General features: G+C 48.0%; 1 protein-coding gene across 1 annotated transcript; it reads left to right on the top strand.

The window, feature by feature from the left end:
• The first annotated feature begins 343 nt into the window (after positions 1 to 343).
• LOC310767686 (fatty acyl-CoA hydrolase precursor, medium chain-like) lies at positions 344 to 15,010 on the top strand. Its single transcript, XM_083624920.1, has 13 exons — positions 344 to 933; positions 2,887 to 3,091; positions 3,989 to 4,127; positions 4,550 to 4,683; positions 4,884 to 5,037; positions 5,388 to 5,489; positions 6,777 to 6,884; positions 8,000 to 8,131; positions 8,462 to 8,542; positions 9,355 to 9,502; positions 12,558 to 12,707; positions 14,251 to 14,323; positions 14,442 to 15,010. Exons 1-13 carry the CDS (start codon positions 852 to 854, stop codon positions 14,617 to 14,619), a joined length of 1,686 nt encoding a protein of 561 aa, XP_083481046.1. The 5' UTR covers positions 344 to 851; the 3' UTR covers positions 14,620 to 15,010.
• The last annotated feature ends 1,992 nt before the right edge of the window (positions 15,011 to 17,002 follow it).

The following is a 17,002-nucleotide window of genomic DNA, read 5'->3' as shown; positions in this document are numbered from 1 at the left end:
TGCAGCTTGTCACGCTGGCCACGTGACCCGGAAGTGTCTTCGGACAGCGCTGGCCCCCGGCCGCTTAAGCGAGATGGGCGCGCAACCCCAGAGTCGGACACGACTGGCCCATACGGGCAGGGGTACCTTTACCTTTACCTATTTATGCTTTGGATCAGAGGTAGGCAACCTAAGGCCCGTGGGCCAGATACGGCCCAATCGCCTTCCCAGTCTGGCCCATGGACGGTCAGGGAATCAGCATGTTTTTACATGAGGAGAATGTGTCCTTTTATTTAAAATGCATCTCTGGGTTATTATGGGGGGCATAGGAATTTGTTCTTTTTTTTCTTTCAAAATAATGCTCTGAGGAGTGGTTGACCGGCCCACAGCTGAAAAAGGTTGCTGACCCATGGTTTGGATGCCCTTTAAATGCATGACGTGGATCTGCCCTCATCAGTTAACATTTTACTTGGAGGGGAGGAGAGGGAGTGAGGGAAGAGGTGTTGACTTATCCTCCTAGGAGCCTTCCTCTCACCCTTCACAGCACCCAAAGGACCACCACATGTTCCTTCCCGCTCCTCTGGCAGGAATGCCCGCCAAAGAGGGCCCGAGCGGGGCAGGGGCACCCTTTCCTGCTTTAGACTTTGCCCTTTCCATTGGCGCCAGCTGGTTTGGCAGCTTTTGTGTAACCTTTCCTCACATTGCAGTTAATGTTTCCCTTTTGTTGAAAGCTGAATCACTGGTCTGGTGTTATTATAGCTTGATGCTAGGTGTATCTGGACGTTTTCCCGGTTTTTCTTTGTAAGGGATGCCGATCTTTGTACCCTGCCCTGAAAACATATAAAGGCGCAGCGGCCCAGGGGCAGTAAAGCATGATGGCATCAGCCCCATGGTGTGCCCTGTTCTGGGTTGCTGCAATTAGCACTGTTGGCTTCAGAATCCTTGAAGGCAAAGGTAAGGGGAGTGTTTTATTTTGACTGATAAAGAGTGAAATAGCCCCTTGCAATCCACTCTTGAGGAGAGTGAAGAGGAGCATCTCTGTCTGTGTCAGTCACCTCTTTACATTTTTCCAGTTACACCATTTTTGTATTATTATTCTAGTGTGTAGAAGATACAGTGACATTTCTCAGTAGTTGAACACCTGTCTTGCATGCAGAAGGCCCCAGCTTCAATCCCCAGTGGCATCTCTAGGTAGGGTTAGGAAAGCCCCTGTCAGAAACTCCAGCAAGCCACTGGCAATCACAGACAGTTCTGAGCAAGGTAGATCAATGGTCTGACTTGATCTAAGAGCATCTTCATGCGTTATTCAGAAATACAACTCAGAATTCACCAGCAGCTCCCTCCCACCCTTCACCCCTCTCTTGCAAACAGCAGCCCATCTTATTCCTGTGTCTGACACTCTGCATAAGAGCACTTCAGTTGCTCCAACTGCCACTCATCGGGGGGGGGGGGGAATGGTTGCTGGATTTAAAAAAGATTTGGGCGAGGGAGTTGTGTGTGTGTCTGAGAGAGAGGAGAGGGACTAGAAATTGATTCTGTGATGTGCTCTCTTACGTTTCCTCTCTTACTTGGGAGTAAAGCCCATTGTACTGTATCTGGAAAATGCATAGGGATGGGTTGGAGATGACAGTGGTAGGATGAAGATTTACCAATAGGAGGTGAGGGTGGTGGAGAGGCAGGGAAAGGCAATTTGCATTGGTTGAAGACTTCCCCACCTCCTGATAGCTAAAGGCATCAAAACAAGTGATATCCCGCCACTTAACTGCATGTGCTGGCTTCAGGACCAAAGCCATTGGGGGAGGCTCTATAGCATTTTATTTACACTATCCTCTGCACCGCATGTTCTTATAAGATTGCCAGTAGTACATGTGAAAAGGATCTAGAGTTTTAGTGGACCACAAGCTTAACATCGGTCAACAGTGTGATGTAGCTGCAAAATAACCTAATGCTATTCTAGGGTGCATCAAGAGGAGTATAGTGTGCCAATCAAGGGAAGTAATAGTCCTGTTCTGTTCTGCCTTGGTCAGACCACACCTGGAATACTGTGTCCAGTTTTTGGCACCACAATTTAAGAAGAGTATTGACAAGCTGGAATATGTGCCGAGGAAGGCAATCAAGGGTCTGGAAACACAGCCTTATGAGGAACAGTTGAGGGAATTGGGTATTGGCTATGTTTAGCCTGGTAAGGAGGAAACAGAGAGGAGACATGATAGGCATCTTCAAATATCTAAAGGGCTGTCACATGGAGGATAGAGCAAATTTGTTTTCTCCTGCTCTGGAGGCTAGGAACCAAACCAATGGCTCCAAGTTAAAAGAAATGAGATTCTGACTCAACCTCAGGAAGATATGTCTCACAGTAAGCGCTGTTCGACAGTGGAACAGACTCCCACGAGATGTGGTGCACTCTCATTCTTTGGAGGTTTTAAAGCAGAGGTTGGATGGCCATATAATTAATTTAGTTGAGATTCCTCCATTGCAGTGGGTTGGGCTAGATGACCTTCGGGTTCCTCTCCAGCTCTCCAGTTTCATGGTTTTTACCAGGTGACTGCAGGACTCTCTTTGGGATGATTCTCAGGGCTGTTGTCTGCAAGATTCTTTCATAAAACGGCGTTAAACAGAAAAAGCTGCCGACATTTAAAATGAAATAGTATATTTTTTAAAAGCTACAACCAGAGAAAACCCACTTTAACTCAAAGTGCTGACTGCAGAGGATGGCTGCTCTCATGTCCTTTGTGTGGTGGGAGAAAGGAGGCTGCTTTTGGCTTTGCACAGATCCTTTCTAGGGGAGGGGCGTGGTCAGGCCCAATGCTCTCTGGCCCCCTGGTTTTATATAATTCTATACTTTTGCCTCTATGTTTGCGATTTCACACATTTAAAAAACTTTATTTGTATGCACGCGTTGTGTAGGTCCAGAAGGCGCCCACCCAGAAGTGGCCACAAAATATGGACGGCTTCGAGGGACGCAAGCAAGTGTAAAGGGCACAGAGCGGCTGGTCGATGTCTTCCTGGGCATCCCCTTTGCAAAGCCTCCCACTGGCTCCTTGAGATTCTCCTCACCTCAACCGCCTGAGCCATGGGATGGCGTGAGAGATGCTACCACGTACCCAGCGGTGTAAGAGAGATGCAGTTGGACCCTCTTGGCTGCACTGGGGAAATAAAAACCAGCAGAGGAATGTTTGAGGGGAGGTGCTGGGAACCACCAGCATGTTTTCATCATCATCTTTTTTTAAAGAATTCATTCATTTTATATTCTTTGAGAAAGAAATCACTGGAAGCAAAACAGGTCTAACTGCTGAAAGAAAATTCTGTTTTAACTTAACACAGACACCACAGAAATTCCACTATCTGCAACCTTAATGGGTCGGAGCAGTCCAGATGTTTCAGCAACCAACCCTTAGCCTTTGGAGGCTGAGAGCTCTTTCACTGTTAATCCCACAACATTTTAGCTGCATTCAATAAATTCATAATTAATTATTTGACCATGTTAGTCAAATAATTTGCAATGATATTAATTCAATGCTAATGGGCTCCAAACTCAGGGTGGTTAATTATTTGAGAGAAGGCATGGAATATTATGTTCCAATAAGCTTGTGAAGGCTAATAGTCCCATCACATTTATAGCACATCTTTCCTAAGACATCTATATTCCCAGCATTTAAATCTATTAACAGAGGATATCCTGTTTTCAGACTAAAACAATTTATACTGAATTCTCTGAACAGAAAGGCTGAGTGCTCCTGCTCTGATTGACTGAAACATTGTCATCCATTTTCTAAGATTAGAGTGTCAAGACGACCCCTTTCTTGTTGCCCTTTTTAAAAAACAAAAAACTAAAAACAGATGATTAAGTCCACAGCTTTGCCAGTAAACCTTTAAACTGGCCAATGTCAGTTTCTCCCTGACGCCACCTCTCGTGACCTCTTGCAAATTATTATCTTTATATTTGAGCTAGTATGTTCACTCTGTTATTTCCAAAGTACTGCTGAGTGTGGGGGTGTCCTTTCTGCAGGTGCCCCCAGGATCTGGATATACTCAAAGGAATTCAGAAGAGATGGAAAGAAAAGCACCCGCCCTTCCGAAGTTCTGAGGACTGTTTGTATTTAAACATTTATACTCCCGCAGATTCCTCCAAGGCATCCAAGTTGCCAGTAAGCACATATTTTAAATGGACTGAAAGCAGTGTTGCAAAGCAAGGGGCTGGCAGCAGACTCTGGGTTGATGGCAGTGGCTCTTGCCAGTGTCATTTTACTCTGAAGACTCTTCTGCCTCTCATGTTCTTACAAAGGGCAATTTTGATTGGTTACACCACATCCTTTCTTTAATTGTTCTGAATAAAATAAAATAAAAACTGGATAACTGCATCTTGAGCTGCACGCAAAACTAAATGGTCGCTAGGTCTGTTGTTGCAAAATTGCCAGACTACGATGATGCACTACAGTGCATCTTCGCTATCCATTATGAAATAGTCTATATGTCCAGTTATTATGTGCTATTTATTTCAAAAACATTTTATGAAAAATGCTCTCTAGCGACCTTCCAGTCATTCCCTGCCGCCCCTGTTCTTTTGAAGGTGATGGTGTGGATTCACGGAGGGAACATGATATTTGGGGCAGCTTCCAGGTTTGATGGTTCCGCTCTAGCTGCCTACGAAGATGTGGTGGTGGTCATCCTTCAGTACAGGCTGGGCATTTTGGGGTTCTTCAGGTAAGAGGCTTTGGCTAAAGGTATTCCAGGGCCCTTTTCACTAGAGGGGCATTGGGTTGACCTGTCGGGTCAGTTCTTCTCTCCATTTGTGCATCTGAAACCCCATGGAAGGACCTGGCATTGACTCAAAGTGCCAACCTTTTCTCCAAAATCCACCTGAGCGCTGAGCTTGCTGCTCCTTGCCAACGCTTTCCTTTCAGCACAGGGGACGAGAGTGCTCGAGGGAACTGGGCCCTTTTGGACCAGGTGGCAGCTCTCCAGTGGATCCAGGAAAACATCAGAGCTTTCAGGGGCGATCCGGAATTGGTGACTCTCTTTGGTGTCTCTGCAGGATCCATGAGTGCTTCAGCCCATGTGAGTTCCAAAATGTTATATGGTGGGGGTTTCTATTATAGTAATAGACTGCTTAATTCTCAGGTGGACATTTTACAAAACATAAAATAATGATCTCTGACATACTCTCAAAGCTGCGGAAAGGATGGGTGGGGGTAGCGGTCTCTGCTAACTTGCAGAACCCGTGTAATCATGGCACATAAAGTGGCCCTTTTTGCTCTGGCTGCAAGAAAGATTAGGAAGAAGGAATTGGGTGCAATGGGTATAAGTTCTATGGGGACTCAGAGGCCTAAATTGATATTCAGCACTTTTGTTAGGTCAGTGGCAGGGCATAATGTCTGTTGCCAATGGTGTCCTTTCTCCTCTGCCAGGTTATGTCTCCCTTGTCAAAGGGTTTATTCCACGGAGCCATCCTGGAGAGCGGTGTCTCACAGCTTCCAATAGTCTTCCAGAACAGGTCTAAGTCTGCTGAAGTAGGTTTGTTTGCTTGACCAGATGAGACCAAAATGTTTTCTGTCCCAAGGATGCTGGCTTTTTCTTTTCTTTTTTAAACACGGCCCGGGTAGCAAAAGTTGGGTGGAGTCCCCCAGTGTCATGAATGCAGGGCAGGGCAGGGCCGGCTCACATATGAGGTAGGCTGAGGCAACCGCCCCAGGTGGTGGAATCCCAAAAGGCGGTGCCCTGCAGGCGCCCTGTCCCCCTTGCTGCCTCCACCTCTGGCAGAAACGAAACAGTGGCAACTTCCGGTGAGCTCTTGCCAAGATCTTACTGAAATCTCACGAGATCTCACCACAACCCACCACCACAGCTTCTCTCAGTGCCATGACTGGAATTAGTAACAGGTAACAGGTGAGGCACAGGGCCAATCTGGATTAAAACAAAAGGGCACCAGGTAGTAGCAATATGCACTCTTGCCCTTTAGAAATGGAGGTGTGAGGTATGTTGTGCTGCTTTCGGCTGAGGGAGAGGGACCACTCACATAGGTATGGTCCTTGTTGGTATATAGACGGGAGGAGGCCTGCCATGGAGATGTGATTAAAATGGGTCCCTCAGCACCCTGACAGGGCCCTACTCCTATAGGGTGAGGATGGTGGGCTATTCATGCCCACTATGAACCCAGATGGTTGGGCAATGGGCAGGCTGCTCCTAGGGGCCTGGAAATAACACACGGGGGAATTTTTAATGTGAGCACATTGGTCTTGGGGCCTACAAGCTGAGGACAAGATGCACTGTAAAGACTCAAAACACCTGTTCCTTGGGGGCAGGGATAAAAGGACAGGCAAAACAATTGCTTTCTGTCACCAGGGCTCCAGCATTCTTAGGGACATATGGAGGGCACTGAAACCTGCTGAAAGCTGTTCCTTCAGATCAGGGGCACTGGGGTAGTCACCTGGAGAGGTTAATAATACCCCAAAATGACAGTTTTTGTCATTGGGGCCCCGAAAGTTCCAGGGCAACACAGAAGATTGGGCAGCCTTGAAACCCTTTCCATCGGGTTTCCTTGGCAACAAGATGAATGCATACTGGGGTCACAACTCACCCCAAAAGCCATGTTTAAGGCCAGCACACCGCAATAGTGCTTTCTGGTGGAATTCTAAAGCGATCCTCAGAAGGAGGTGGGAATTACAGTGAAAATGGGGTGGGGCACTTGCCACTTTTTAGTTTGACAAATGGTGGACTCTCTGTTCTCCACCCTTTGAATGCTTAGTGTGCCAGAAGTGGCAGCAGATAAGAGTTCCTGTCATTGTGTATGTATACAGAAAATTGCCCGTATCTTTGGCTGTGAGATGACCACTTCAGCCGCCTTAGTCCACTGTCTCCGGCAGAAGAGTGAGCAGGAGCTGATCAGTGCTGACCTTAGCAGGCAGGTAAGTGACATGAGTGGTCGGGGAAGAACCCCCCACCCCATGCTGGGGCCTTGATGCCCTGCTCAGTTGTTTCTCCCCTCCCAGCGAGGGGAACCACCTAGACTGCTCCAAATGTGTATTGCTGTTTATGAGGGCAAGGAGGAATGGACCAGCCCGTCTTATAGCTTCCTTTTTGTCCTATCGTACAGTGGTACCTCTGGTTACGAACTTATTTCGTTCCGAAGGTCTGTTCTTAACCTGAAACCATTCTTAACCTGAGGTACCACTTTAGCTAATGGGGCCTCCCACTGCCGCTGCGTGGCCACCGCACGATTTCTGTTCTCATCTTGAGGTAAAGTTCTAAACCCGAGGTACTACTTCTAGGTTAGTGGAGTCTGTTTGTAACCCAAGCTACCACTGTAATATAAATACAGAATATAAAAAGTGCAGAAATTGGATTTAAATACATGTTTGTGTACATGTTTAAATAGATATTTTATTTGATCAGAATATTATTATTGATTTATTAATCTCAAGGTGATATACAATACAAACAACTAAAAACAGACAAAAACTGTGGAGCACATCAGTTTTCTTGGTGCTCTGGTGTCCTGCGTGCCTTGAAACAGGAGGGTTGGTGGCTAGAGCTCAGGCGGCGTAAGACTTGGTCCAAACCTGACTGAAGAGGGTGAGGCTGCAGCATCGTGCCCGCTAAACAGTTGGCAGAGAGATGGGGAGAATACAACTTTGCTTGTTCTTCTCAATCTCTTGGTGGCTTTCAATGCCATTAACCACAACAGCCTTCAGGAGTCACTCAAGGAAGTAGGGTTTGGGGGTACTGTACTTCCTTGGTTCTGCTCATGGGAAGCTACTCATGGTTCCATCTTGTCCCCCATGCTATTGAACATCTATGAAGCTGCTGGGAGCTGTCATCAGGATTTTTGAAGGTGCTGCCAATAGGCAGGTGACACCCAGCTCTATCTCTCTGCTCCATCTGAATCAGGAGAGGCAACTGAGGTGCTAAGACAGGCTGAGCTCCTCATTCCTCCCGGACTATTTTGGCTTGGTCAGGGTGGAGGGTGGGGAGTGGTCCTGGGCCCTTCAGTTAAACACCTTCTTTCCTTCCCTTTGCTCAGGGCTTAGGGCCAGCTTTGGATGGTGTGTTTATGCCGAAGACCCCAGAGGAGATTCTGGCTGGGAGGGAGGTCAGTGCTGTGCCCCTCATGGTCGGAGTCACCAACCATGAATTTGGCTGGAATTCGCGTGTGGTAAGATCCCGCTAGCAAGGCCTTTTCATTCTGCCCCCCAAATGTCTGCATGAAATCCCTGTGACAAGAGGGGCCTCACAACTAGGCTATGAATTTAATGGTTGGTGGTGGTTTCTAAGCATAAACCTACTCCTTTAGACCCCAAAGACTCATTAGATGTTCTCAAGCAGAAGTTCTTGGAGACGAATTGGTTCACTGTGGGCAATAATGGATCTCAACAAAGATGTTTTAATGATTAAATAACATGGACAAATGAACATTCCCAACCAAGAATTACTCTGGAGTTTCTCTCAAAGGCACAGATAACCCTTTTTTTCTCTTTTGATGCAGACTGGGACCCTGGAAGGGTTTAAGGACGTGGGAGACAGGGACAGAATCCGTACTACTTCAGAAGCAATCCTCCCCATTTTGGTAACTATTTATTTTGTTGATTTGCATCCTTTCTCTGAGAAACTTTGAGAATAAATTTTCTGCAGATAGGATTGATTATGAGCACCACCCTGTAGATGTTTGCCTGGATGGGGCAACGCATGCCTAGGCTGAGAGGTGACTGGTGATGGGGGGAGTTAGGATCCAGAGGAGTCCTCTCCTGACTTCATAGGGATGGAATGGGAGCTCTGGCATTAGCTCTGATGGTTGCTTGCAGGGTTGGCAGAGGAGAAGGAGGAGAAGGGGGCAAGAGAGGGAACTAACCCCTGTCCCTCTCCTTCTCCTGAGGCCATTGGAAGCAGCTGCTTACCGGGGGGGGGGGGGAGCTTCACAGCCCTCACATGTTCCCAGCCAGTGGCCTCCCCCAAAGCCCCCCAGATCATTCCTGACCCAATCCTGGGAGGGGGCCTTAGGACTTCTGCTTCAGTTCCATTCAGAAGAACATGGGTGTAGCAGTGGCAGAGTATGAGGGGGGAGAATAACCTTTTGACTCCCTTTCCCAAGGTAGGCTAGACATGATGCCCGAGGCCAGTTAGGCTTCCACCAGCACACCCTTCTTAGCCCCCTCTAACATGGAGGGGAGTGCTTTCCAGAATCCCAAGGCAAATTTATCAGAAACAGAAATAGCATCCAGTTCATTTGTCCCGCCCCAGCGGCTGGCTTTTCTCGGTCAACCTGCTTCTTACACACTTGTAGCACAAATCAAGTAACAAAGGGCACGTTTGAGAAAGGAGGGGACCCCACCCCCACCCCAGCAATGGCCATTTCCCACCATCTCTTTTCTTCTCTCGCAGGGGATCCCACTTGAACTCCTGCCAATGGTACTTGATGAGTACCTTGGGGACACCAACAACTTGGATGAGCTCAGAGATGGGTTCCTGGACTTGATTGGAGATGTGTTCATTGTTATCCCATCCATAAAAACATTACGGTATCACAGAGGTAAAAAGAGTGTCGCCTGCTCCTGCCAGGTGTTACTTATAATAAAGTCTCCTCTTGACGTTAAAACACTTGTGACACATGCCATTTGAGGCACACCATTTCCCTCAGAGGATCCCCAGAGCCAGACTGTGAGGTGTCTGGAGTTTTACTCCAAGAGACTCTCTGTGTAATTTCTCAAGTTCAGCTCTACTTGGAGGAAGGAACAAAATTATTTCCAGATATCAAAGACTTTCAGGAATTTAGCGTGGGGAGCCTGGAGTCAGGGCTCTTGTGTGTGTTTGCAGTTTCCAAGTGTTGGCATGGCAAGCAAGCAGTGTCTCCCCCTCTGCCACTTCAGTAATTTACACTGTAAACTCAGGACATCCAGTAGGTCTGTAATTCCTTGCGTCAAAGATTTACATAAGCTGGCACCACAACTGCTTTGAGGGAGAAGACCAGATTTATCCATGTGAGTAAATAGGCAAGAGGGGTCATGCACCGTCAGTCAGCATTTTATTTGAGTAGTTCGGATAGGAGGGAGAATTAAATTGTTCTGGTTTAAATTGTACTATAAGGCACAATATCTGCTTCTGATACCAGATTTGCTTCTTGCAAACCACTGATGGAGCACATCATATAGGCATTCTGCAGCTTATGAGTCGCATCAGAAGACATTTTTTTCCTAAGTAACTGTAGGGATGCAACAATTATTTCCTTCATCTGTATTGTCGAGGGCTCCTGTGATGATACCCCAAAATTGCAATCATTATTCTGTGTAGCTGCGATTAGAGTTCCTAGCTAAGTTTCACCAGCTCCTGTGTGGCATTTCTTTCCTAGTTAGAAGCTTTTTGCAACTATTTCTCAGCTGCACATAAGTCCTAGTCAGTTCTCAGCAACCTTTGCTTCTTGGCCTGGTTATAGTGGAGAGCTTTGCTTTTTGCGGCATGTGATTTATGTGAGCCCTTGAGCAGCGACCGAGAGAGCAGTCACACCCAGAACCTTCGTCACAAGGCACATCCCCACCCCCCATCATTGGGGGTCACGTGGGCTTCTGTGCTTACCAAAGGAGAGTACACTTGGCTGAGTTCAATGCCAGCTTATTTGATCCCTGCACCAACAAGATGAGTAAATCATTCCTGAATTGGACTAAAGCCTGTGGGTGAAAAAGGCCAAGGTATGAACTTCCTCACCCATTAGCAGATACAGGCCTGGTCAAAGATGAAGGCTGACTGAGCCACTGGGAGCAGGTCATGAAGAAGTCCCACTGGGAGTAACATGAGATTCTGGTGCAAGGGCTGCACCCATCTCACAAGTGCCTGCATAACCCCTGTTGCACCTTTTCAGGGTTTCTCTTTTCAAATGCACTAAATCTGCAAGGTAGTTTTTCAAAGCCTTTGATTCATAGGCTTTGTATGTTTCTATGGATCTAGATAATGTTTTTGTGCAAATGGAAAGTGTGTTACAAGCTTCTAGACAAATCTCCTGAGAAGAGGGGTACAGGATCAAGTCCTTGGATCAACTGTGCCTATTTAGTCCATCTATGCCAGCAGTGGCTCTCTGGTGTCTGACGCTGAGAGGGTTTCCCCCTCTCCTCTCCTCTCCTCTCCTCTCCTCTCCTCTCCTCTCCTCTCCTCCCGTCCTGATCCTTTTCACTGGAGGTGGGACCTTCAGCTCTTCTGCATGCAAGATAGACCCCCTGGTGTTGAGGTACGGACAGTCCAGCTTCTGTGGAGGGGTCATTGGTGGCATCTTTCTGAACCACCAAGCCAAACGCATGCTCCTCCCTCCTCTGTTTGTCAACCTCTAGCCTTTGAGGGCTGCTATCATCCAAGTGGGGTTGAAACTCATCCTGACAAGGCTGTGGGCAGATGGTCTCCAGATTCAGAGGAATGGTGCACAGTCTGCTCTGGACAGGGTTGCCCTGCCTCGAAAAAGCTGAGGGATTCTCCTGGATCCAACTTTGTCACAGGAGACTCAAGCGGCCTTCGTGGCTGCAGACCCTTTTGCCAGCTGAAAGGGGTGATCAGAAGTATTTTGCTTTTGGGGGTCATTTCCATGGGGATGGTGTGGAAACTCCCCCAAGGTCAGATGAAGACTAGAGTTGAAATCTTAGAACCTTAGTGGTGGGTGACTTTACCTTTAAAAACAAACAGGCTGAGGATTTTTTTTTCTTTCCCCTTTTTCTAACAGCATGTCCCACAGGAGTACCCAGAAAAAGAATGTAACTAGTAGCACTGTTCCCTGGGGTGTTCTGGGATAGTGGGAAGGGAAGAATGGCTGCCCCTCTGAGCCAATGACCTTTGGAGACCTCTTGGAAGCTTCAGTCGGTACAGATGTCAGCAGGCAGGATTTTGACTGGCCCAGGGGGCAGTAACATGCTGTCCCTTCAAGAGGCAAAGTCATGAGGCTGCAGTGTGAGGAGGAGGCTGTGTGAGTGGACTGAAAGGAGCTGCTTTGGATCACGTGCCTGTAGGAAGGGTTGACCCTACTGACTCCACAAGGCCAGGAAAATCCTCTCTGATATGTACGGTACTGGCTGCCAGGGATGACACACGAAGAAGCTGATCTTTCTGTTTCCCCCATAATCTATAAGTTCCCAACATCACAGTGCCTTGTCATAATTACACACAGTTTTTGGAAGGCCTCTGGGCACCTGGAGGAGGTTCTGCCTTCTCCCAGACCACAAACCATTGAGGACTATAAAGGTCTATTCTAGGCACTTCTCTGGCTCCTCATTGGCAGAGGTGAAGTGGGTGAAAAAGGAAGGAGGGGGGCATTCCAGCTGTCCTCCACAGGGAAGCTGGACCGAGGGTGCCAACATTGTTTTCTTTTAGATGTGAAAGCCTTATAATTTCCCCTGGGGCTTTTTGAAGCAGAGAGTGCCTGGTGAGCTAAAATGAAGCCTCCCTGGATCTTACCAGAAAGTCCCTCTGATTGTACAGGAGACCCTTCAGACCTGAATCGAAGGCTGCCCCCTCTCTAGCAGCTGAAAGGCAAAGGACAGGGAGCCACCGTCCTTAGGGAATGCACTGCTGCCTTCTCTCCCAGCCTCCGTCTCCTTTTGTTCCCTCTTTAGAGACCGGGGCTCCCACTTACTTTTTTGAGTACCAGCACCGTCCCAGTTTGTACCACGATACCAAACCAGACTACGTGAAAGCGGATCACGCAGACGAAGTTGGGTTCGTCTTTGGAGGGCCGTTTCTCACTGGTGACATTCGCCTGCATGGTAAAGAGCGGCTATCCTGTGACTCAGGACTCGCTTTGGGGGGAGGTTGCTGTAGGGCAGGGCAGCTTCCAGGCACAGGAGGCAGGCATGGCGCCCCCTCCAAAGCCTGTTGGGTTTGCCGTCATCTGCGGTGCTGAAACCCTTTTGGCGTGACAGGGATTTGGTGCCTACAGATTACGCTAAGAATTGGCAGCAGAGGTGGACAGACTGATCACCTGCCCTGTTTGCTTTTCTAATTAACACTTTGCATGTTGTTTTCTAGGAATATAATACATTCAAAGTGAATTGAAACCAAAGGGTGATGTAGCAAGGCTCCCTTTGGGCACAGAACATGGGAAGGGCCTGAGCGGTTCTTATAGGGGTGGCCCACTTTCTGGGGTTCTGCTAGGCACCTAACCAACAGTGGGGATGGAGGAGAGCAGAAGCAGGAAGAAGCCACTCCCACCTGTGGTCAGTAGAGGGCAAACAAGGACCAGAAAATTCCCAAACCAGTTCACCTTTAACTGGGGGTGGGGGGGGGAGGATGGGGAGGGCACCTCCTTCTTCACTGTTAGACAAGAGAAGCTAGTAGGATACTAACACTCATCCAAACTAGCCGCTCTCCCCTCCCCCCCCGGAAACCCAATCTTTACTGCCGAATTGGAGAAAACATCTCCGGATTGATGCCTGCTCCAATTTATTGCTAAAGAGCAGGTTTTTCTGGACAAGCGGGAACCTGCTCAGACCCACACATTCAAGGCACAGGACAAGTACAGCTCTGGATGAGCCCTGGGCTGTGCTTCAAGGGAGGCTCCCACCTCCAGGCCTTCCCCATCTCTGCCTCTCTGGGAGGCAGCTTGCCCCCTCACTTTCCCCTCTCTGCCAAGTGTTTGGAGTGGCCTTTTCTCCTCCTGCAGTCCCCTTTGGGCATTTGGCCTGGGGCATGGCTCCGGCACAACCCCAGGACACCTGGCCTAGCACAACACTTCTGCAGCCTCTGCCTTGACATGGACAAATCTATATATTCATGTGAGGTTTCCCTGCCCATTTCAGAACAGAGCATCACCAGCCATGTGGCTCAGGGCTGTCAGGCAAGAATGCACATTGAAACAGACCTTTTTCTTTGGAGATCACTCGTAGCTGAGTAAAATTGTCTTTCACGGACATAGGCTTAACAGTGAGTCCGTAAGTGGCTGTGAAGGCCAAGGTACCCAGGCAGGAGTTGATCATGGACAGGGTTTGCAAGCATGCCTTCCTTTGGCTTGTTTCTCCTTTTAGCCCTGAGTTCATGCTTCTTCAAAGTCCACCACACATTTGGTAAAGGCTGTTCTCCAATTGGAGTGCTTGCAGATCACTACAAATGACAGGCACCTTTTCACGCACAAGCTTTCCTGCAGATATTCTGATGGATGCTGCAGCATGTGTGCCCCCCCCCCCCGAGCTCCCCCTGCCCCCCACATTCTGCTTAAGAGAATGAATTACTGAACTGGGTAACCGTTGGGAGTGGATTTGTATTTGCAGCGATCCCAGCTGTGTAATGAATTTCCCTCCCTCTGTTCTGCAGGTGATGCCACGGAAGAGGAGAAAGTTCTTAGCAGAACCATGATGAAATATTGGGCTAACTTTGCTCGCAGCGGGTGAGTCATGGGCCACCGTGATAGTTATGGGGGTGTGGTGTGGCTGGCTGGAGGGCATGTAGGATGCCTTGGCTGACATGACAGAACAGACATTGTCTGTTGTTGGTTTTGCTCCTAGAAACCCAAATGGAGAAGGGTTGGTAGAGTGGCCGGCCTATAACACCCAGGAGCAGTATCTAGAGATAAATCTGAAGCAGAAAGTCTCAATGAAGCTGAAAGAGAAAAAAGTGGAATTTTGGCTAAAGACTGTCCCTGAGAAGGTGGATGAGGTGAGAAGAAAACACACGGAATTGTAATTCACAAGCAGCTATAGACAATAAACAGAGCACCAAAATCACAAATGATAGTTACCTGTTAAAATATATTTTTCCACAAAACAAATACAGCATATTTCTTTATTCTGAGCTGCAAAATGATGGAGAGTAGGTAATATAGGAAAATTAGTTAAATAAACATCTCTATCTTGTAAATTATGTTTATTCCTTTCCTGCAGGAGGTATGCACATTGTTACTAAGCCTAGATAAAAGTTACCTTTTGTTTAATGCAATGTTTAGTTTCAGATCTTTGCATTGTCAAAAGTATACAGTAACATAGTTCTGATTTACAAAACTTGAAAAATAATTATAAAAATGAATATAGTGTTACATTTAGACTTTCAGAATAAAGGGATGCCATTTTTTTGCCAGAAACGTGTCTGTTCCTTGGTCTTCCTTCAAAAGTTTCACACTTCACAAAAGGCTCAAATAGGCTGATGGGGGAGCCTCTTGTTTTTTAAAGGGGCAAATTCAAGAGATGCCCCCCCCCCAGTTTTGGATCAGGACTGTGTGCGTGACCCATACCTCCATGTGTTCCTGTTATGCACCAACACACATGCAAACATGTAACAACAGAAACGTGATATTTCAAAATATTGGGCCTACAGTGACGGTGTACCAGAGAAAGTTAGTAAAACATCCTGTTGCCCCAATTTGGATAAAAACAAAAGACTGCTTATTATCACATAGTGCCAAAATAGTTGCACCTGTGCTGGGTGAAACTGCAAAAAACAGCTACAGATAATTAATTGGCTAATCCGTTGAAAAGTGGAGCATGGACTCCATAAACACACCACCCTGTCCAGACTAACAGCTTACACCAACTCATTTCTATGGGCAGACTAAGTTGGGGGGTGAAGATCCCCCCACTGGCATAGCGTGGGTTGCCAGCGCCCGGGGCAAGGCAAATATCCCTGCACCACCTGTCGATAGGTTGGAACGAAGGGGAAATGGCACAGCGACCTACCCGAGTGGCAGTCACGGTGCCCCGTGAGTGTCAAGCATGGCGGAGAGCAGGACGGGGGATTGGTCAGGAGCAGGTATCTTTAAAAAGCTTGTGCAGAGCGTGCCCTGGCAACCAGCCATTGCCCAAATCTGCTCCTCCGTTCGCCAGCGCAAACATTGGGAGATTTTCTGTGCGAGGGGAAAGGTGCCCGTTTTTTTATTACTACTATTCTGCAGTGCCCCACCCATGCTATGCCACTAGGTCTTCTGTTCCCATTTAAGGAGCAGGGAGGGGCACTAAGGATGCAGAAGATGGACAGACAGGACAGACAACAGGAATGCACATGACCCATGTTTGGGCTGTGCAGGGGCAGAAAGGACTGCAAGACCTGGGAAATGAAGCAGGTAGAAAGCAACGGAAGGCTGCAAGTGCTGAGAGGAAGCCCTTTCCCCAATTAGAGACTTGTGGCTATGTGTTGGAGTTATTGGAGGTACTAGGCGTAAACCTTTTCGAACCAGCTGCAGCCTGCAAATGTCCCCAAAAGCCGTGGTGATGGGTGGCCAAATGCAGGCACCCCTTCGCAGGTTGCCCTGAGCCCTGCATGGTGTGGTGCTCAGCCCCTGTGCTCTCCTCAAATCCTCCCAAAGAAGCAAAAAAACCACACAGATAATTAACCAGAAGGGAAACCAGGTGTGTAAGAGGGAATTTAGAGCTTCGCACTGGAATGAAGAAAGGCAGCCAATACAAGGCGAAGGGAAGTGTGGTGGAGAGAAGTCGGGGAGGCAAACAAGATGGCCCCAGAGAAGTCTGTTCTGGAACATCCCATAGCAGTGGCTGGAAGACTTAAAGGGACAGTGACTTAAATAATTTGCTTCCTGAAGTGGGAGGAGGGTTGCTGAAGAACGGTGAGCCAGGTCAACACTTGGGCTGGAGGAGGGAAGCAAAAATTGGCATTCTAAGTGACCAGAGAGGCTGGATCTAGCATAGAAATGGGCTGAGGTTAGGGAATAGACGTGAGGGCTGGGTGCAAAAACGGAAGAGGGAGGCTAAGGTCAGGCTGCACTGGACCCTGGTGCAAAACTGTAGTAAGGGGCCAAGAGAGCTCCAGGTGAAAATACAAGTGGAGAATCCGGAGCTGAAGAATTGCAAGCTGTAGATTCCTTTACTGATAAGGACAGAGGTCGCTGATAAGGCGGGTCTCCTACCCCACACTGGGGCTAATTAATGGCCAAGGAGGGGCATGTGCTTTTGTTGGTTGAGTGCAGAGTAGAGCAGAGCAGAAAAGGCATTCGCAACCCTCTGGAGTCCTTCCTCCTATGGACTACAAACCAGCACAGCAGCCTGACTGCCAGCCTCAATTGGGCACAGGGCCACCTGTAAGGGAAATAGCAATAGAACAGCTGTACATTGCAGGTCCA

This window comes from Podarcis filfolensis (genome assembly GCF_964270895.1).
Source record: "Podarcis filfolensis genome assembly, chromosome: 8".
Classification (NCBI taxonomy): Eukaryota; Metazoa; Chordata; class Lepidosauria; order Squamata; family Lacertidae; genus Podarcis; species Podarcis filfolensis.
This window is presented reverse-complemented; position numbering and strand designations above follow the sequence as displayed.